Source organism: Ambystoma mexicanum, chromosome 7q (assembly GCF_040938575.1).
Source record: "Ambystoma mexicanum isolate Mex_15411 chromosome 7q, UKY_AmexF1_1, whole genome shotgun sequence".
Taxonomy (NCBI): domain Eukaryota; kingdom Metazoa; phylum Chordata; class Amphibia; order Caudata; family Ambystomatidae; genus Ambystoma; species Ambystoma mexicanum.
In genome coordinates, this window is record NC_090941.1 from 786,812,065 (window position 1) to 786,835,520 (window position 23,456).

General features: G+C 47.1%; 1 protein-coding gene across 3 annotated transcripts in view; it reads right to left on the reverse strand.

Annotated features, from left to right (window-relative positions):
- Positions 1–23,456, reverse strand: part of DYNC2H1 (dynein cytoplasmic 2 heavy chain 1) — a 3,314,293-nt gene that overhangs the window by 36,949 nt on the left and 3,253,888 nt on the right. For all 3 annotated transcript variants that reach the window (XM_069639013.1, XM_069639012.1, XM_069639011.1), the window contains one exon: positions 16,664–16,745. In XM_069639013.1, the coding sequence (XP_069495114.1) occupies positions 16,664–16,745 (82 nt within the window). The remainder of the gene's footprint in view (positions 1–16,663; positions 16,746–23,456) is intronic.

Consider the following 23,456-nt stretch of genomic DNA (forward strand, 5'->3'; position numbering starts at 1 on the left):
AATAGTTGTCATCCCAGGCATACGAGGGAGAATCTCCCTTTTGGCCAGTTTTTGCGCCTTAAAAGAAATAGTTCTACGCGTGAAATTTTCCGTCAAGAAGCACAAACCTTGGGGTCCAAATTGGAAGCGAGATGTTATCCCAAGAATATCATCAGGCGCGCTTACAAAAGATCCTCAAACAACGACCGAGGTGCACTCCTTGAATATCGGGATAGGCCCACAGAAAACAAAAGTCTAGTGTTTGTCAGTACTTTTAACCCCTCAGCGAATCAAGTGGTTAAAATTATTAGAAAAAACTGGCACATCCTTTTAGGAGGAGAATGCCCGGTGGACCCTCCTTTGTGTGCGTTTAAAAGAGGACCTAATTTAAAAGAACTCCTCACGAAGAACGACATTTCTAGAGGTCAACATCAACAAAAGAGCGTCACTGAAATGTGGGGTTTACCTAAAGTGGCGGGTCATGCACCTTGCGGTCATTGTACCAACTGCCAGCTCACTAGCAGAACATCACAGATAAACATCGGCCTTAATAAGCTTTGGTTACAAAAAACCTTTACTAACTGCAATTCTAGTAATGTGGTGTATGCTATTTGGTGCCCTTGTGGCAAAATGTACATAGGGATGACCACACGCAAAATTAAAGTAAGAATTTCGGAGCATAGGAGCTGCATCAAGAATAAAGTGATGACAGCACCCATGGTAGGCCATTTTGTGGTAATGGATCACAAAGCAGAAGAGTTGAAATGGACTGTGTTATTGCATATTTCTGCAGGTATTAATGGTGAATCTACAACCAAACGATTGCTAGCTAAAGAATCTTGGTAAATTTTTTTGTGCAACACAACAGAAATCGGGCTAAATGAAGCCATCGATTGGAACAGCGTTTAAAACCGTATGTTTCGGCTCTAGAGTCCTGCACTCATTTCTATCTAGAATATATTTTACACGGAGCGAAAGGTTGTCGACGGCACTTTTTTTTCCGTTTTCATTTTATCTAATGACGGATTTCGTGCCTGAATTAGACTTTACGGGATGTATATGCGGACGTTGCCACTTTAACTAGAGGGTTAGACACACCCTACTCAGGTATTTAACACGTCACGCCTGCTTAACACGACCGCCAGGTGTTCGAGTACGTGACCCGGATGCAGACGTGATTAAGACCTTCTAACAGACAAAGAAGTAAGTAACCACCGCATATTATTCACCAGAGTTGTCGTATTATTGAGACAATTACACGCGCTCCAGGGCTCACTGCTTTTTCTCTCGTGAACTTGGCTAAGACACTGAGGTACTTATTAAACCCCAGCAATTTTGCATTTTTGCATTTGTATCTAGATTTGGGGTCTCACTGGTTGTGCTTTTCCGTTTAGGTGCCTGCTGCCGAGGACCTTAATAAACACATGCAACGTGACACTGACTTTGTTAACCATCCAGTGCAACGCGGCGTTTATTTTGTCAACAACCCCGCAAAACCAATTGTAATTATTTGACATTCCTGCACTGGAATCGGGTTACAGACGGATATGACCAAGGATCTGTCTGCATGCAGGGGAACAGATGAGAGCGAGCGGTTAGCCGCTTCGGATGTAAGGTAAACATCGTCGCGTACTGACGAGTTTATTTTTATTTTCAGCTTTTTCTGAACACCTGTCAAACAGTTTTCTTTCTTTTTCAACTGTTTTTCTTACGAGTTACTGCCTTTTACAGATAAAAGGGAAGAGGTTTACTTGGTTTATGTCTCCTCTTCGTCATAATAGCCTGAATTTGGGGCTATATAGACAGGACTTTAGGTCTGTTAGGGATGTAAGCTTCTCAATTAACGATGGCAGACCTGTTATTAATTACTATGACTGCCGTGTCTCTGTCTCACTTTTTTTAGGGTCTATTTATTTTCTGCATTTAGCTCTTTTTTGGGAGGGCATGTGTTCTAATCTAGGGCAGTACTGTTCCTCGTAGTTTTAGTCTTTAGTTTCTTCAACACTCCAGTTTGATGTGCAAATCCCGCGGTTAGCTTTCCCTCAACCATTATTGTTCTATTGTCTCTAGTTCTATCTATATCTACCAAGAAGATATATTTACCCGCCCGTCCCAGCACAGTCTATGTGTGAAACGTTGACGGTAAGCTCATAGCGGAGTTATTGACAATCTCTGTTGCCTTTTGAGCTTTACATAATATGTTGCAGCTTTCACTAATAGCTGTTCTTTCCATGTTGTCCCTCCTAGGTAAACGATATCCACCGTGAAGAAAACAAAACCTGGTTTCTTGTGGGAGTGTTTATTCCAAGACCAATGAATGTTTTTTGATTGTTTTTTTTGCTCTACCCCTGATGAATTTCTCACATTTGTATTATCGTTGTTTGAGAATGAAACATGTAGGGTCTGTGAGTTTGTTGTATCATTGCCAACATTCAAATGGTACTAAGTTATATTTAACTATTTAGAACCACCTATTAAATTTTAGGTGGATTCATCTAATCAGGCAGTTGGTATAGAGAGGCAGTACCCGGTAAAGCAGGGACTACCCCTTAGGTTAGTATTAAAAACAAATAAAAAAAATTTTCTTTATGGAATTTGGGTCTTCACACTCTGTTCTTACAACTCGTTATTTAAGCCAGTTGTTTGTATCAAATATTTTTTTAGTTTCCCAATTTTTTCGGGTTTACTGTGCACTAAATTACGTGTATCAATATTTATGTGTTTCTAAATAGCGTTTCAAGCACTTTAGTGATAGTCACTGTATTTTTTAACTTACTTGATGAAATTATGTGATTTTGTATGCTAATTTAATAAAATATTATATTGATTCGTATTACTTTTTGCTCTTTAAGGTTTAATGTTTACAGTTGTCTTCTCGTGGTGAGTTTCAATGCCTATAGGAGGGCTCACATGGTTGCTGCAAGATCTTGTATGTTTTGAAACGTTCGTAGGTCTAGCTAAGAGGGACAGAACTTGCAGCCTTAATTAGTTGCCCTTTTGTCTTCCCTTTGTTTAATGTCTGCCACATGGAAGCCTGGAATTGCCGGGCGATATTTGGCTCATCCCCGGACCTGGTGATAAGAGTCTGACGCCAGCCACTGGGGATGGGGAGCCAGATGTGGAGATCAGTCGACAGGGGGGAGATGGTCGAGAGAGGAACTGGGTCTCCACATCAATTGCCTGGAGCTTCTAGCGGGCTCCTTCGCCATTCAGTGCTGGACACAGAAAGGTGCAAAATCGTCCATTCTCTTGAAGATGGACAACGTTTCGGCAGTCAGATATATAAATCGACTGGGCGGAACAAGGTCACAGAAGCTGACGGAGATGGCCAAGGAGTTTTGGCAGATCTGTCTCCAGAAGGGAATAAGCGTGAGAGCAGAACATTTACCGGGGGAGCTCAATCTGGTAGCAGATTGGAACTCAAGATACCTGAGGGACTCCAGCGACTGGCAGCTGGACGACTCAGCATTCCAGGAATTAATGCGCCGCAGGGGTCCCTGTCAGATGGATCTCTTTGCTTCCAGGCTGAACAGGAAGCTCTCCAGATTTTACAGTTGGAGACCGGATCCGGAAGCGACAGCGATGGACGCTTTTCTCCAGGTCTGGGGACCAGCAAGGGAATACGGGTTTCCCCCTTTCTCCTTGATAGCACGCACAGTTGCGCAGGTCAGACGTCAGCTAGCAACAGTGATTCTGATAACACCAGACTGGAGAGGCCAAGCTTGGTTTCCGGACCTTCTGGAGCTGTCGTTCGAAGCCCCTATTCGGCTGCCAGCCAGGGAGGATATACTGCTAAATCCGGCAGGAGAGATCCATCCATTGGTCAGGTCAGGGAGCTTGAGTCTTCTAGCTTGGGCGATTTCAGGGAGAACTGGTCTAAGCCAGGACTTTCAGGCACAGCTCAGGAATTCATCAGGGAGTCTTGGGCTCCAGCGACAGGCAAGGCATATAGAGTGGCATGGCATAGATGGAGTAATTGGTGTCTGGAGAGACAGATTGATCCCATATATACAGATGTAATACACATAGTGAATTTTTTGGCAGCACAGGCGAAGGCCTACAGGACCATTAATAATTATAGGTCGGCGATTTCAGCAGGCCATGCGTACATAGACAATAAGCCTGTAGGCGAGCATCCCTTGGTGTGTAGGCTTCTGAAAGGCATTAGGTGTATGAGACCTCCAGCTCCCAGATACTCTCGTTTGTGGGATGTGAGTATAGTTTTAAGGATGTTTCAAAGTTGGCCGGACAATGAATTCTTGTCTCGGAAAGCACTGTGGGCTAAGTTAACTACCCTTCTGTGTCTTATTTCTTGTAAAAGGGTCTCGGACGTGAGAGCTTTAGAAGCGAACAGAAAATCCTTTTCACCTTCAGGGGTAATATTTTTCATAGCGAGGAGAACAAAGACGAATATTAAGTCCGTGGAATACATGGCCTTCCCGGACAAGCCTAAGTTGTGCCCAGTTAGGTGTTTGAAAGTGTACGAACGAAAAGCGAATGAAGTGAGACCTGCGGGAGTAAACCAACTACTGATAGCGATTAGGAAACCTTTTAGAGCAGTAGCATCAGCCACCTTAGCTAGATGGGTCAGGTGGTGCATGGCCGAGGCAGGGCTAGACGTACAACAGTTCGGAGCACATTCTACACGGGGTGCTATGGCATCGTCTGCCTTTCTAGCAGGGGCTCGTCTGGAAGATGTCCTAAAGGCGGCAGACTGGTCTAATGAGGAGACCTTTAAGAATTTCTATTTTAGACCAGTGGAGCGAGTAGCATCGTTGGTGGTAGGTAAGCTTTAAACGAGCATAATCTGAGCCTCCGAGTCTTGACATAGAATACAGATTTTCCACACATTCGTTACAGAAAGTCATGATTCTATTAAAGACTCGGAGGCGAAAGATTATTCCACCCAATTTCAATCGCTACGATATAAGTCATTTTTATCATGTTGTAAATAATGCAATCCTGTTGGAAATATGCAATTTCGTCTTGAGTTATAATGGTATTGCTATGCGATTGCCCACCCGTCCATGATGGGATTTCTAACGGCTTATGTTTGTTTCAGGAGCGGAACAGAAAACGACAACTTGAAAAGATCGGCTGGAACAAGTCGTCTACCGGTTGGGGCGCGAGTTTGTCAGTGCAGCGAAAGAAAGAGGAAGGACTTCGGAGTTATGGGATGTTATAAGGGAGAAGTGACACTGATTGGAAAAGTGGATCACGTGGTTTTGTTCAACCTATGGAAAACGAACTACAAAATTGCTGGGTTCTGTTGGACTTTGTAGTTTTTATTATTGTTTTCCATGTTTATCGTGTTATATGGTTGTTGCTCGAGTTAGTAAAGAGAAGTCAGAGCATAATCTTTCGCCTCCGAGTGTTTAATAGAATCATGACTTTCTGTAACAAATGTGTGGAAAATCTGTATTACTTACCAGTAATGTTCTCTCTAGGGAGTCTTCTCCCGCAGATTCCACATCTTGATAGATATCCCAACCAGCGTCAGCTGCTCAGAAAATTCCAACAGGTGGCATAGTACGGCTCGGTGTCATCTCTTGACCGCGGCACTCTTCAAATCGTGATGGGACATCAGCGGTACATATACCACATCTCTACGCTCGCATACCACAGTTCCCTGCCATTTCCAACCGTGCTCAGCGACCGCAGGGATAAATCCACAACAGACTCAAAACATTGACAAATCTAAAAAACTTTTTTTTGGGCGAAGAACAGGCATCGGCGACTGAAGGACTAAATAATGGCCGACAATATCACAATTAATGTTTTTTTAAATAAATTAAATTAAAGCGCTGCCTACCCTTCTCATAGTCATCCCACAAGAAAAGAGATCTACTGAGAGTGAAATCAATAGACACTTTCAAGGGGGTGCGGCCAGCAGGCGAGCTATGATGACGTGAGTTCTTGGAGCTCCCGTGGCCGCCAGCAACATCCTGCTAAAATATCCTGTTTTTCGTGATGAAACCTGAAGGAAACGCACCAGCAGGAAGCTGAACTCACAGGGAGGTGCTGTGCGAATTATGCCCGGCGAGACCTAACTGTCGCGGGAGAGATCAGACTGAAAAAGTGACCCGTGGCCGCACACGCTGCGCCTACCAAAATGGCTGCTAGTCAGTGAAACATGAAATCGGCGGGCGGACGGCTGGGGAACCACGACCGCCTGAAACGAATACCTGCCGGCACCGGAACATGGGCTGGAGCCCACTGTAGAGTGGCGTGTCCGTTTTGTGCTCCCTTGCACCATGTGACCAGTGACCCGGACACATCCGGTGTCGGTGTGTGGGGGGACATGTTACAGCCAGCCTGACAGGGACGCAGTGTGGACTGGAAGGTGCCAGAGGAGGTAAACGGAGGGCTGAGGCGAACTGACAATCAACATAGATGCTGCCGAGGTGAGGGCGGCTAGCCCAAGAAGCACTGATACGAACTGAATAACAGACCCCCCCACCAAACACGGTTCCGTGGTGCCTTCTCTGGCCCCCGACCTCCTCCGAGACACCGAGCTTCCCGGTGTTGCTGTGACGGGGTAGAATCGGAGAAAACATACGACAGACACGGCGTGGAGGGATAAAAAGCAGCAACTGAGTGGTAATAAACGTTGGTCTCGAGCCAGACGAGCGATGACCCAACACATTGCGCACAGCCCGTAATAACACTTTAACAATAGCGCGTATACGCACTGCAAACTTGCATAGCTGAGACAGTGCATAACAGTTCGCGCTCCTACTTTGTTGGATGTGTAAAGCAGATGTACCCCCTTGAAATGCTAAACCTACCATTGCGTGTTGTGTGACACACGCTTCCCGGCCCCAGAATTCCCAATCATCTTGTCGCTGCCGTGGATCTGCAACTGTGTGTACAGCAGGCCAGCAGTGGCTCCTTCATTGAAACAGGTGGGCTGCGCCTATCCCTCTCCCTCGGCTCTCCTGCACCTCTGCCACTTGACAGGAATCCAAGCTGGAACTAAAGAAAATAGACTGTCCGCACAAGGTATATGGCACTGAATGGCGGAATTAACGCAAATGGGCCACTGTTACAAGGAGCACCCCTGGTTGCAAAATAATACAACGTTCGACAATAGGGACACCACCAGGAGACGTTCTGTTATTCCTCTAACACTGATACTCGGGGAGCACAGCAGATCCCCCTAGGCAAGGAGTGCGACAGACATAACGTGGATACTAAATAGAAAACCCAATAAAGGAGCATTGGCCAGGAAGGAATTGGTGAGATTCCTGATGATCTGCTGGTATTAAGGACACGCACCTGCAGATAGGGGAGACTCCCATCAAAACTGGACACACTAAGCACGTCAAACACACCCTCGAGCCCGGGGTAAGCAGACACCGGAACTCCTGACCACCTGCCCTGAAACCTCCGGCCCAAGGTAACAAAAAGCAGAACAGACACCTGCTTGATTGGCAGTACGAGTACACATGGGACGAAGCATGTGAGGTCTACTTCGGTGGATACACCCACTGCTAAGGTGCCACCTGAGGTGCCCAGTCGGACGCGGCCCCTGCCCGGTTGGAATTCCTGTGTGACATAGCAACGCTGAATAAGACCCTCAGGGTGACAGAAGATTTGGGGTGGGATAGACCAGACAAGGACACTCTGGCAAGTAATTGAGACTTTTATGCGACTCACCGCGCTTATCACCTGAACTGTACTGTCTCCCCAGGCGCTTATATCCTGGTCATACCTAAAAAATCAAGTGGCGCCCTGTCTCAAAACATTCCACCATGGTCAAAGATAAACTCAAAAAAGTGTCCACCCAAAGCAGAATGGAGCAATATACGACACCTGCAGCGATTGCCCCCGCTGGGCATGCACAACCAGACGGCAGGGCAGAGTTGGAGGACAACATCTCCTTGAAGGATGTAATGAACGCCATCGCCAACTCACAGGCTTCCATGGAAATCAAAATGGATGGAATCAGTGTGGATGTATCCCTTCTCCGCCATGACCTTCAAAAACTAACATCTTGCACAGGGGAAGCTGAAAAACGTATATCCGTGACGGACAGATGGGCTCCGAAACATGGATTAACAAATGGCCACAGTGATGACACGTGTAAAAACGCTGGAAGAAAGGGTGGAAGAAGGAGAGGGAAGATCAGGACGCAATAATGTCTGCATCCTAGGTCTGCCCAAGAAGACAGAGGGGCCAAACATGGAACTTTTTCCTGGAACAATGGCCGACAGACAAATTTGCTCCCCATTTCTTTCTCCAATTTCTTCTCTGTCGAGCAGGTTCGCTGTATGCCGACCGGACGACTCACACCGGGGGTACCGCCTCGCACAGTGATCGCCAAACTACTAAATTACAGAGACCGTGATGCCCTGCTCCAGATGGCTCGCACCAAGGGATCAATAACATACAACGGGTCCCGAATCGCCTTCTGCCCGGACTACACTAGAGAAGTACAAAGGGCCAAACAGTCCTTTGACCAGCTCAAGCAACATCTGTAATCCCTGAATGTTAAATATGGTCTCCTGTTTCCCGCACAACTTAAGATATATCACAAAGGCACAACGGTGCACTTCACAGATCCAAAGGAAGCGTGGAGATGGGCAAAACAACATCTTGGGGGAGACTGGAGGCCAGACAAGAAAAACAAAAATAACAAACCCAGGGCCCTATCCGAAGGACACCCACCGGAACAGCCACCACAAAACCAGGACCCAGAACTACCACCTCCTACGGACGACGATTAAGGCTCCACGCTGCAGACATCAGGCTGATACTGCGAGTGACCAGGAACGCGCCCACTCACGTGGCACATCTCCTCACTTTGGAGCGAGGGTGTACTGACAACTTCAACGACTTAAGTCAATGCTGCGCGACCCTGCGACCCTCCCTCTTCCTGACGCGCGACTGCTTGCGCAGCCAGACATATCTTTTTCTTATGGCTGGTTACGTAAGTTGTATGAGTTTGCTTGAAGGGGACTAGAGCTGGCTCCTGAGGAGCACCCCAACCACGTTTTATAATTTTTAATTTACTTGTTTGGGCAACAGGTACTCCTAGTTGGGGGGAAGTGCAGGGTGGGGGGAGTTGGTGGGGTACAGTTGAGAGGAAGGAGGGAAAAGGTGCACTGTTATGCGCTGAAGTTCACTACAGAAAATGTAGATACTATAATAACTTTGCACAAGCCTCAGACAGGGGGAGGGCCCAGGACAGGGCAACTGGGGTTGGTTACTATCCATTGTTTATGTTGGTTGGTCACAAGGCAGCAGCAGAGTCAGAGATGAATAGCATCGGAACATGCAGCAAGAGCACACAGGGACAAGGGGCAGACAGGATAGGTCCAAGACACACGATACATCCCCAAAGCCCTGCAGAAAACCACAAGGATATGCATGACAAACGATGGGGAAATATCCCTGTTGACATGGATTGTCAATGGGCTGGGCTCTAGCAAAGCGGAGACTGGTGATCCAATTTCTCAAACTCACTCTCCAGATTTTGCCTTCCTCACGGAAACACACCCAGTCGGTACCAATTGCTGTTTTTTTAGGAGATCCAACTACTCGCTAGCATAGCATGCTGGATTCTCGAGAGGGGTTAGGGGTACGATGGTTCTCATACACAAGAGGGTACCATTCCGACTGAGAAAGGTATGCGCAGACCCACAAGGTCGATTTGTGGTGGTACTTGGGAACATGTGGGGAAGTAGCTGGGGCACCATTGCAGCCTATGCTCCCCCACCACTTACAAGGGAACTCCTGAACGATCTCCAAGCAGTAACACTTACTGAACAGGCAGACTTGTGGGTCCTGGAAAGGGACTTTAATGAAGTCATGGAGATAGGTAAGGATAGGTCACTGTCATGATGCATACCCCCGGGCATCCAGACCACGTCCATCAGCCCCGGGAGCAGGCATCATGTCACCTTGAGAAAACCCAGCATCCCCTGCTAGGGGCTATCTGGGTTCAGTCCTGGCGCCTATGGCCATTTTCCCTTAGGGACTATTTTGTTACTCGGTTGTGGTCGGGGAGGAATACCTACCTCGGACTACTTTGGAGGCTATTTAAACCGCGCCCGAAGAGCAGCACACGCTTCACGTTATTCTGCATCCAGCAGCGTAACGCTCACCGTGCCAGCAGCAACATCCAGCCTTCTGCCACGCCCGCCTCGAACCTGGAGCACCTAGAAAGAAGGAGAGAAGCAAAGGTTATAACAAGAGTATTACCTGATTTCTTACCTGATTCCGGATTCATCGCATCTTCAAACCAGAGGAAAGACTTTGTTTTAAACGTGTCCCATCGCCAGCAGCAGCGCCGCGCCATACTCACCGTTCCGCGCAGCATCTCTTCGATCCGGTGCTGTCTCCATCTTTACGTTGCCAAATCCCGGAACCTAAGGGGGACAAGAAACAACAAGGTGAGCAGAGAGAACAGACAGAGACAATCTCTTTAGCCGCCATATGCTTACCTAATTTTACCGCCAGAGGTATAATTCTTCAGCACGCCACATCTTCTAATGCCGCACCTGTAAGATAAGGAGAAAGCAGCAAGTTTAACCCTTGGCATTATTTACCGGACAGTTTTGGGTAACACAGACTTTTACCGGAGCGCTTTCAGCTGTCAATCTTCTTATTGGGTCAAAGCTGCAAGATAAAAGAGGAATTGGACAGGAGTGAATTCCAGATATTTTGAACTCTTACGAACTATATACTTACGGCTCTTCGCCAGGACCTTTTGGAGTCAGGATTCGTCTACAACTCTTCCGATATCTTCAGGCCAGTGAAGTAACTTGTTATCAACGCGCCCCTGCGTGCTTCGCAGGATGGAGGGCTCATCCTTCAAGAATATAAGGTGAGATTGCTGAGAGTGCGCTTCAGAGGAGATTAGTGGGGAGGACAGTGGGGGTGCTATCACTTGAATCCACAAGTGGCTAAATATATCTCTCCACTTGTAGGAGAATATTTCTACGGGCAAAGCAGACAAGATTAGGAGGGCAGATCCAGTCAGTCATCGCTGCACTACGCATCACGTGGGTGGAGGCCGCAGCAGTCCGGGTCCGACCGACGCCCCTGTGGGAGCCAGGTGAGCGTAACAGTCACACGGGGGCACCAAGAACTGGGACCCCACGACCAAACTATACTCCTTTGTAGATGCAATGGGACTGGTGGATACGTTGAGGGCACCACATGAAACAGAATCCGGGTTCTCATTCTACTCTAATGCGCACAGGTTGTTCTTGAGGATAGACTATTATTTCATCCCCCGGAACATGCCTCACAGGCTGTTGTCTGCAATATTCCTTGCGAGAGGCATTTCAGATCATTCCCCCTTACTGATAATAATGAAGAATGGGCAAACCGAACCCGAAACAACTTGGTGCATGAACACATACTATCTGGGAATACCCGAGATGATGGAGGGCCTCTCTCATAAGACCACAGAATATTTTGACCTTAATGAGGGCTCAGTAGACTACCCAATTGTGGTGTGGGAAGCATGTAAGACGGTCCTCTGGGGGGGTGAGTGGGGGAGGCCATCTCCTTGGTATCGGGCCACTGCTGGCATAATACTCGGGAGATCACAGAAGCAGAGAGGCAGGTGTCCAGGAAGGAAGAGCAGCTTTAGGAATCAGGGTCTTGCGCCTCACAGGAGGCCCTAATTATGGGACAGGAGGTATTAAGGAATATTGCATTAGAGAACGCAAGGACCGCTCACTGATCAGTCCGAAGGCAAATATATGAGACTGTGGACAAAGCCGGCAAGACTCTGGCCTGTCTAAAAAGGCGGGACCAAAGCAAAGGGCAGGTACAGGCTATATTAGCAGAAGGTGGGGAATTATTAACTGCAGACTCGACATTGTGGAGGCATTTGCTGCCTTCTATGAAAAATGTTATCCCCCCACGCCCCAACCAGGGCAACCGAGATAGAGCAATTCCTAGATTAAAATGAACTCCCCCGTCTTTCAGAACAACAAGCGAGGGACATCGATTCCGAGATCGCCGAAGAAGAAGTTGAAACCGCACTGTTGCAACTAAAATCAGGAAAATCCCCCGAGCTAATGGCTTCCTGGTAGAAACCTGGAAACAACTCTGGGGTGCAGTGCCAGGACACATGCACTGCATGCTCATACGAAGCAAGGAACAGGGACGACTTTCCCCGGACCTCAGGACGACATGTATAGTAGTGATTCCCATATCCGGGAAGCCCCCGGGACTTCAATGTGCCTCCAATAGGCCTATATCATTATTTAATGGGGAAGACAGGATTCTCGCACGGATCCTGGCTAATAGATTGCTAGGAGTGATAGAATCCCTAGTCCACCCAGACCAGTGTGGGTTCATGCCCGGCAGATCTACCCGGATGAACCTGCGTAGGGTACAACTCGCTATTGGCCATGCCCCAGCAATCTCTGCCCCACTAGCACTTCTGGCTGTGGACTTCGAGAAAGCATTCGATTAAGTGGGGTGGGACGCCCTGTGGGATATTATGAGACAGATGGGATTCGGGGAGGGTTTCATGTTCTGGGTGAAACTGCTCTACGACTCCCCAGAGGCGGTCGTGAGGGTGAATGGTAAGTCCTCCAGGGTGTTTACACTGGGCCGTGGGACCAGACAGGGCTGTCCCTTCTCTCCTCTGTTGTTTCTCCTTGCTATTGAATCACTGGCAATAAGACTCAGAATGGATAGGAACTGGACTGGATTCTCTTGGCCTTGGGGAAGGGAGGATTGAATCTCGTTGTACGCAGACAACCTTTTCATATATCTCTGCAACCCCATGATCTCTGGCCCAGGAGTGTCCCGCATTCTTTCCGAATACTAAAAATTCGGTGGGCATCAAGTGAACAAACAGAAAACACTCTTTTTCCCGCTCCAGGGGGGAGACGCTGCAATCCCCCAATGATGCCCGTACTTGGTCTCGATCCTAGGCTTCACCTATCTTGGCATTCGCATCGGTACAGCTCTGGATGATTTTCTCCAGCTCAATCTACAGCCTGTGATAGACAGATTTACCGCTGACGTGTCCCACTGGCAGGCCCTCCCCCTTAACACTAATGGGTAAAGCAGCCTTGTTCAAGATGTTGGCACTCCCACGATTTCTATACGTCCTCCAGAATGCCTCGCTTTCCATCCCCCACACAACATTTGCAGCAACGGATAGCATCCTCTGCAGGTTGTCATGGGGAGGGAAACAACCTTGCATTGCCCTTAAAACACTGCAGCGCTCAGTGTGGGAGGGATGTATTGGATTGCCATATCTCCGCACCTACTACTTGGCAGCACAAATAGGGGTGGTGAACGACTGGCTACATGGGGGCTGAGATAGGCAGAACAGGCTCAATCACTCCCCTTCAGATACTGTACAGTGAAACATATGCATACTCGCATATGTAGTGCAGGACAGACATCTGGACTTTTAGGCTCTGCAGGGGAAATTCGAGATCCAGCCTAGCGATCACTACAGACACTTGCAAACATACGCCATCAACGCCCAATTACCTAATCTTGGGGAGGTTGCCAAATGTTCCCTCCTCAAGGCCAACGTCTTCCCAGACTGGTCTACGAAGTCCTGGCTAAAAAAGAATCACACGTAGCAACAAATTACTTTGGGGTGGTTAGGCCCCATACTATGCAAACATAACTGTTGAGGGGAAGCATTGAGAAATAAGGCTTTTCCAGCACCAGTTATCCTCAAATATAGAGACTTTGTTTTTAACTCTTTTTATTATTTTCATATTCCACATTACAATAACCCCCTGCCTGTACCACCCCCCGCCGCACCCTCCCTAACCCCAAACACAATCCAGGCAGCACAGTACAATTGACAGTAATACGATAATAAATGACATTCGAAAGTATGAGGCAACCCCCGGCCAGTTTTAATCATTTGTGGTAGTCCGCTAGTTCCACCTCCTATGCATCAGTACCCAGTCCCTTCGGTGGTGAGTTACGGATGATCTTCGACCAGTTCCCAAACGGCTATGGTCCCTCTCTGGGCTGCTGATTATGTTCAGACCTCTGCAGTAATGTCTCCCTCAGGATCCAAATCAGCTGTATCAACTGTCATGTAAGATCTGAGGGGGCCCCAATAGTCCAGTGGTCGGCTGGGGTCTGGCAAGGATGCTGCATATTGAGTTTCTGTTTTCTTGCACATATTCGTATAACATTGCCATTCTCTAAAACACGGAGCTTAATGCCTCCGCTAGTTCTTAGCAATTAAAGACCTAGCCACCACTGATACAAATCCCATTAACTTCCTCTCAGTTTTATGTCCGCTCTCAATCAAGCCCTGCAACCACAGTTCTGGATTGCCTTGCCGTTGAGCACACACCATCTGACTTATTGCTGTCTCTATTGCAGACCAAAATGTCAGAATTTGTGGGCAATCCCATACCATGTGGAAGACGTTCGCCGGTTCATATGTGCACCTAGTGCACTTAGAGGGCCGGTCGGGGTAGAACCTATGCAGACGCATCAGAGAATAATACACTTGATGGAGGAATCTAAAATAAATTACCTGGAAGCAATTCTTCAAGGACATATTGCGTGTCTGCATACAGATCACCTTCCAATGGCCCTCCGACAATGCTTTACCCAGTGCGGCATACCATTTTGCCATAAAACTACCTAGTTGAGGTGGAAGCAGGTGCATTCGGATACTCGGGCCACCAATCACTTCCCTCAATCAAAAATACAACAGCATTGTCACTGCTGTCCATTCCCCTCTGCCACTTTGAACTTCCGAAGAGATGAACTTCCCCTCATGTATGAGATCCCGCAATGTGTGAACGCCCAGCCTTAAGGTGAAACCAAAATATTTCCTCATGTTTAATTGGGACCCCCCCCCGTACTCTATGTATGGTGAACACCAGGGAGTGGAGAACTTTCTCACCCCTGATGTGCCTCAATTGCATCCATGCTTTGCAGGTGGATTTCACTGGTTGGATCTCGTCTTTGTCCACCTTCAGCAGGCATCCCCTTTAAATCATTCGGGTGTATATAGTCGCCTTTTCAAGTCGAATATGCGGGAGTTCAGTGGATGGGGACCACCACCAGGTAGAATACTGAATCTGTACGGCTAAGAAGTATATATACAGATCTAGATATTCCAGACCCCCTTTCTCATAGGGTAGGGTTAGAATACTGTACGCAATCCTAGCTTGTTTGTCTTCCCAGATGAGATGAATCACCAGACTCTAAACTTGGGCCCAAAAGCCAGTAGGGGGACAGAGTGGTGCATTATTAAATATATATTCGGAAGGATCACCGCCTTGGCCAGTGATAGTCGGGCGGCTTGGGAGATAGGGAGAATAATCCATGCCTCCACCTTGTGTTCCAGATTCTCAAGAGCGTTCACGTAATTTTCCCTGAATACAGGGACATTTTACATAGAAACATACCCAGGAACAATAGCAAGGAAACTAGTTAGCAAGAGAAAACTCCTACCAAGAATAAGCATGAAAGTGTGAGGAAGAAAATATTAGCAATGAGCAGAGCTTGTGCAAGAAAGGTTGTATCTCCTCAAATAGCAAAAAAGGGACTGGCCTGAAGAGAGTGGGCATGATGGTGTGGGATCAGGTTGTGCTGCACAGGCCTCCGAGGAGGGTGACCCAAGGGTTTAGAGAAAGGGAAGCAGGGATGTAGAAGTTCATGCTTCTCCAACACCTCATCCTAGTCAGCCAGTTTCACTTCAAATATAACAAAATACCCTTTTATGGATGACTTCTCAATCTTTCATGTTTGGTAATGAATTAAATGCCACTATTTAATAGGTAAATTCCTGTTGAACTATTTGCTCTAGCACTGGCAAACACATTTTGTAAGAGCTCCCAGGGTCAACTATACAAATGATGGCTAGATACATCTATCGCGCATGTGCTCACAACAAGGAACTAACGCTCTTGAAGAACCACTCCATATGATTGAGAACAACCTCACATTTTGTAACAATCTGAAAACTTTCCTCTTCTTATATCCAAGCTATGAGTGGGACATGAAGTATGTCTCACAAAGTTTACAGGTTATTAAGACAATGAGCCTCAATATGAGTTGGGTGGTGCGGTAAAAATGTGTCAGTAATACTGTGACCGCTGCATTACCGCACCGCCCAACTATGAGTCTGTCAGTAAGTTGGAGGAGTCAACTCCAGCTGTAAACTGGTGGTAAGGTGGTAAATCTGCAAACTTTCCGCCAACTTTCAGCAGAAATGCAGCTACCGAAATCCCCAAGTCCTATTGACTCTAATTAAATGGGGACTAACACCGCCACAACCACTTGTAATCCTGCGGTAATGCCACCAAACCAAGTGGCGGTAACCGTCTTACAGTTCGGTGGCATCTCAGCGGTTTTACAGCAGAGATGCCACCGAAATCGCAATGAGCCCCAATATTATGTAATCCACAAATACTCATTTTATTTCATTAAAAACATTATGCTGTTTGTAGATAATCTTCAAAGGACCAGTATGCAATGAAAAAAAGGTTGCTTAACACCAAATTGGCTCTGAAGGAATAAACAATCCTGTGTTTAAACATTTGAAATCTCAAACTTTCAAAATTGAGTAGTCTCAATCTGTATTGTACTATTCTGAAATTTGTTTCAACTGTTGAAGAAGGTTCTGCAAATGGCATTTTGAAACCACTACAGATCAGAAAAGACACACATTTCATAAACATAAAGTGATCACTGCATGGGGGGCGGCCCATACCTCAACTTGAAGTTTTGCATCAGTAATTCGACCCCTCCACGATGCTACAAATTTGAGATTATCCATTGAACAGTGCATCTCTCTGGAAGAAAACGAACATGCAGAAAAAGGAATGAAGTGCATAATCTTGAGTTTTTCACATTTCTTGCATCGTACATTTTCATTGGAACATTTAAAAGTGAACAGTGATGGATAGCCAATCAGATGACATCACAAGTATCATGAGCAGGGTTTTTCATGAGAAGTAGTCTATGTAATCATAAAATCAATTCAAAAGAGTTATCAACTTCCAGAATTGAGAAGGTTATTAAAGCAGATTTCAAAGAACAAATCAATGGACTTTCCTCCCACGGATTCCTCATCAATGATTATCTATCTCCAGCGTAGATGATCTTTGAACGTTTTTTCACCACCAAAGGATACAGCACAGCTCGGCTCCACACCTCTATACACCCTGCACCGGACAGGACGTCAGGGCCAGTATACATCTTGGCGCTGCACCCCATGACGAAGGTTTTGCATTTTCTTCTAGCATACTGATGCTGAGGGATCGCAGAATTTATGAAGGTGTACTAGCTAAGAAGGGTATGTTGGGAGGGCAAGGAGGAATCTGTGGGAGGTTTATTACCAAGAGGCATGTTATTTGTTCTTCTAATGAAGCCTTTCTTCTTACAGATTTCTCATCTATGATAGACTTCCATAGCAGTAGGAGAGCAAGAGGACACCACCTATGGAAGACTGCTCTGCCAGAAGCGGGCATCCTGCTCTGAAAGGGAATCCATACAGAAATGTTTGGAAAACATATGCAAGGAAGCCAACGCAACCACTTAGCAAATGTTCAAGACAGGGATGCAGAGCAGAGGTGTCACTCAGACATCTTGTACAATGAGCTCTGAAGCCGTCAGGCACATCTTTCCCAGCCCGATAGTAGCATTCCAAGATGCAGAGAATGATCCACCTTGACAGAATCTGTTTAGCTACAGCCCTGCAGCATGGACACCATCATACACAGGAAGAGCAGGTTATCTTTCTTAACGTACCTTGTCTAAGCGACGTAGTACTTGAAAGCTCGCACCAGGTCCAGCCGATGGAATCGCTGCCCTGCCTTTGAAAAATGAGGCGGAAGAAAGAAAACTGGAAGATGGATCTTTTGAGAGAGATGGATATCCGAGACCCAACTTCGGGAGGAAGTCGGCCTGACCCTCAAAATCACCTTCCCTCTTAGAATAAAACAAATAGGGACGTTTACCAGGTAAGGCCTGGAGCTCACTCACCCACCCCACTGAGATGATGGCAACCAGGAAAATCACCTTAAGGGTGAGAACATGAATGCAAGGGCTCCAACGCAGCACCCGTAAGAAATGTCAACACTAAACTAAATCCCACTCCAGAACCACAAACTGGTGTGGTGGAAACTGCACAATTTCTGCAAAAATAGCATAAAAGTGGGAATTGTGAATAATGAGCCTTGTTCAGGGGTCTTTTCAAAAATCGGGATAGCGACTACGTACCTCTTGACCGTGTCGATTTGCAGGCCCATCCAGGCAAAGGAAAGCTCAAAATCCAAAACATGGTATAAGCGATAGTTGAAAAGGTGCAGATCCCTCTTCCAGCACCAGCTGAAAATGTATGCCATTTGCAGGCATAAATAGATTTGGTTGCGGGCCTCTGAGCTGACAGGAGTACATCCAGAATATCGTCCCACAAGTCCTACTCCTTGTATCTCAGCCTCTCAGTAGCCAAGCACGAAGGTTCAGGCTGTGAGGTGAGTGCAGATCCACTCTCAGCGGAAGGTGCCAGCAACGGCAGATGGACATACACAGCAACTCTGGGCACTATGTCCTCCATGCCCAGACCAGAGCAATCTGAATCAACAAGGATCCGAACAGGCCATTCTTCTGAGGACCAGCGGGATGACAGGGCTCGGTGGGAATACACAAAGGAGGTCAAACGTCCACTCAACCGTCTGTGCATCCCCAAGAGCGCCCCATCATGGAAATTCACTGGAGCAGAATAACAACACAATGGGAGCAAAGAGATCTACTTGGTGAGTTGCCCAGTGGGAGAAAACCTTCTCTAGAACTTTCTGACAGAGCTCCCACTCATGGGAGGCTGAAGTATATCTTCTCAAGGCATTCACTGTGACATTCTCCCCTCTGGAAAGATGGGGAGCCATCAGAAAGACACTGTTCTCGAGATCACAAAACCACAGTTGCATTGCCTCTCTGCATAGCGGCAAGGATCCCACACCAATTTGCTTGTTGAGGTAGTCAATGGCCACTGTGTTGTCCATCAGGATTAGCAGTCTTGCCCATCACAGAGGGGAGGAAGGCAATTGGGGCCAGCCTGAAAGCTCTCAGATGCCGCAAGTTGATGTGCACTCGAGACTCAGGGGGAGAGCACAGTCCACTCTCCTCCAGATCTGACAGGTGAGTGCCCCAACTGGTCAGGGTGCATCATTGACCACCATCACCTGTGTTAGGGAGAATTCTTATTCTATGGCTAATTTCCCTCACCTAGTGAGTCCCCCAGCAGATTTGTTGGATTTCTGGAGTTTATTTCTCCACTTGGTAAGAGTGTGAGCCTTTTTCCCACTCTTACATGTGTTTTGCCATGTGTATTTTTACTGTTTGTATGATAGTGGACTCTGGAGGACACCACTCCATGAACCCCACTTTTCATGTGTGTTACGCAACACCTTCTGTGCAGTAACACAGGGTTGTCTTTGAGACTTACCCCTGACTCCATTTTCTGGGGCTGACTACTGTCCCCCGGAAAACAGGTAAAGTTGCCATTTACTTTACATAGTCATTTAAAACTACAGACCCAGTACACCCCATCTTACATGGAGTACTGGAAAGGGTTAACTCCTATCCCTTCTTGTCTGTGCCTCTCTGAGCTTTGTTTTGCTCTTTTAACGTTTAGACTTGGCTGATGGCAGTGGTTTCTACCCTAACTTTTCTACCGCGATTATATTATATAAACGTGGTACTGTTCCAGGCTATCATAGTAGCCTCGAACATAAACCCGCTTGACCAAATACTTTTTCTTTTGGCCCCGGTCGGGTTTATTCGCCATTTTTTTAATTAAAGTGCTTCCTGTGTTTTACTTTGTGCGGCAAACCAGGTTTTCCTTCTTTGTTCACCGTCTTTTGGTGGGATTCTCTCAAGAAGCCCTCCTTTTGGTGCCTGGGTGTCTAGATGGGCTGAATGAGGGAATGAGGGAGGGGTGTAGTCACCCCCGTCACCCCCTGCACAGGGTATCCTTGGAAACCCAAGTCACACTTTGTCATGATTGGCTAAGGTAGTTGTCCGGGCCGGACAACTCCCCTGCTGGGTGAATGACAGCCAGGCTGTGTGAATGGGGGATTTACGCATAAAAGGCAGGACTCTTTGGCTGGAAGTCAGAGTCGCCACTGAAACTGCAAGGAACCGAAGAGAAGAAGATTGCTGCTGCAACTACCGAGTCCCGGTGGAGCCCTGCTGCAATCCTGAGCTATCTACCCTTCGACAACAAGAGAAGATCCAGTCTGAAGTCTTCTTCCCTTGAGCTTGGTGGGATTAACCAGCTCATCTTCCACAGGCAGAGGATCCTTTTCTTGGTCGAAATCGCTGCACACAACTGTAGTGGTCCGGATAGCCACCTGAAGAGCCTCTTCTGTTTTAAAGGAGCGTACCTTTTAATCACTGTTGCTTTTGCTGCCGCTGGCCTCATCCTTGGGTAGTGCAGATCGCTCCAGATGTCCTCCTTCTTGTCCGCACGACTGAAGTCACAGGAACCGTGAGTCTGCAGGAACTACCAGGAACAACTGCCATGGCACCAGCTCTTCTTCACTTGAATAAGGTACTGTTTCCGACCTCGAGGACATAGGGTGAATCCCTTTTTTCCTCACTAAAGACTTGTCCTTCTCTTCCTTCCCTCTTATAACTTTTGCTTCCTCTTGTGACAATATCCATGTACTCCTGGCAATCTCGAATCGTGAACTGTACTAACTGTGTGATCCTCGACAACAGGAACCCTTTTCCACTTGACACTGGCACAGGCCTATTAACATTTATTCACTTGTAGGGAAGTGTCCTCTGCCTTGACAAAAGTATTGCCTATGATTTTTATCCCAAACTCTCTTGTGTTCATTCATGTGCTAAGTGTGTTTTAACTCCGGTGACATTTCTTTCCGTGGGTACGAGTATCTTTAATAAGACTGAACTGTCATTACTGTCACAAAGTGATCACATCTGTCCCCCGGTAACGTCTTTGTTTCTGAACACCGGTCTGTCAAAACCAAAGGTACTTACCTTGAATTGTGCTGCACAAAGTGAATTGGTTGTGTGTAGTGTATTTTACTTGTGGTTTTAATTTAATAGAAGTGAATTATTTTACAAACAGATGGTCTAGAAATAAATGTACTTTTACTTTTCAACCAAAAAACCTTGAGTCAGTGTTTGCTTGAGCCACAGTAATTCTGGTCCTTTGTGTAATATCTACTACTGCTCATTTGCTCTTGAGATAAGTCTGGCTGCTCCGCTACTGCTACCACTCTAACAGTGTAGTACAGGCTTGTACCAAAGGTGAACTTGTATTGCCACTTGTAGTCTTAATTTTGTGTAGAGGTCCCCAAGGGTACTGCACAGGATTCTGCCTAACAACCTGTGACAAGGGTTGATGAAACAACGCACCTTTCAGTAGGCTGTCTCTCAGGGACCATCGTGTAAGACCTGGAGCAACTCAGCTCGACACATGACCGTGAAACTGAGACCACTGGCAATGGAGGAGCCACTGAGGCAACTTCATATGCAACCAGGCACCCAGAGCCACCAGAATGCAGGAGGTCACAATGCCCAGTCATCACAGAAAGGCTGAAGCAGGAACGTGTGTGCATGGAGGACATGGAAAGAGATGTTCGCCTTTCAGTCCTTGGATGGGAAAGCTCTGCCCGGGTGAGTGTCCAAGATCCCCGGAGGGACTGGGATGGCGAAACATGGGAATTTATGAAATTCAAGGAAAACCCCAAGATGTGCCGACATCCGGTTCAGAGAGTGAGCTCGTATGAGCCAGTCATGCAGGTAGGGAAAGATATGAACGCCCTCCCTCCTGAGGCAAGTTGCTTTGTAGCAGCTTAGTATATACCATGGGTGCAGAGAAAACACCGAACAGCAGGACTCTGAACTGATAGTGATGTTGGCCCACAATGACTCTCGGGTCCTTCCTGTGCTTGAGATGAAAGGGCAAATGGCATTAGGCATCCTGAGGGTCCAGTGACACCAACCAGTCCTGCAGAACGAGGTATAGTAGGACCTGAGCTGGAGTTACCATTTTTAATGTGTTCTTTTACAGGTACAAATTCGGAAGCCTTAGATGCAGCAACGGATGCAAACCACCATCTTTCTTTGGCAGCAGACAATAAGTTCAGTAACACCATTTGCCTCGTTTCGAGCATGGCACCAGTTCTATTGGGTTCTTCGAGGGAAGCTGGCTGACCTCCTCCAAGAGGATGGGTTCCGGAGGTGAGGCGGTGGAGAGAGGAAAATGGTATGAAGGATGCTGAAGGAACACTGCTGAATGACCCAAGCATAGGATGTGGTGTGAGACCATTCTGCACCGAAAAAGGAACTTCTCCCTCCCACAGGGGACTTTGTGGCGGAATTCCTCAAAGATGATTTGCACCCTGGGTGGCTGAGGGAACAGTGGTCACTGCTGCTCCACCTCTAGTGGCACCTTCGCCTATTCCTCCTTGGAAGCGTCTGCTCTGAAATTTCCCAGGGGCTACCTGGCCTCTTTCACAAGGGGCATCGGAGGTAAAGGAGCAAAAGCTCTGATTGCCTGCAGATGCACACAGGGTGTACCGCCAACCGCAATGACGTTGCCATCAGCTTGGAAAAGTGGAACCTTTATAGGGCTTTGTCAGCCTTGGCTCCAAAAAGGTTCTGCTCATCAAAAGGCATATCCAGTAGCTTTGCCTGAACATACTGCACAAAGCCTGATGTCCTCATCCATGAGTGATGTTGCACCACTGTACTCATGGATATAGAGCAACCCACAGAGTCAGCCGTGTTGTGGCCTGACTTCAGGATTTGGCAGGAAGCCTCCCTGTCATCCTGTACCATTACCAGAAATGGTCAGGGATGTACTTGGCCATGTCAGTCACTGTGTTGACCAAAGACCAAAAGAGAGCTATTCCAGGGTGCAGGAGTCATTTACTGCTCAGAGAGCAAGTCTGCCCAAGGTGAACACCTTCTTTCCCCAGGCTTCCAGTCATTTACTTTATCTGTCGGGTGGGAGAGAAGGAAAGGTGGATATCTTCAAGTTATCTGTCTCAGCCCTAACCACTAAAATCTCAGGGGAAGCATCAGTGGACAATACATTTAAGTTACTCACCGTAGTGACTAGAGAACTCATAGTCCATAGTCCACTGTCCTCCATCCTTGTTGGCGTCCCCCAACATGGCAACAGTATCGGAACCTTTGACAGTGAAAAATTGAGCTTATCCTTTAAATTTAGTATAGCGTACGGTGGCGCAGCCTCAGGTGTGGGAAAGCCCCGCTGAGGCATTGCCCTCCGGCACCTCACCTCACTCCCCTTTGAATACATTGGATGCTTAGATACCTGGCTACGCTTATTACATATTAGCCATTTGCATACTAGCATGCAAAGACGGGTGGAACATAGGGAGGAAAGGGGACTATGGACCATGAGTACTCTAATCACTACGGTGAGTAACTTTCATTACTCATACGTCCTGTCCCCTTTCCTCCATCCTTGTTGGTGATTCCACCGAACAAGAACATTGGGTGGA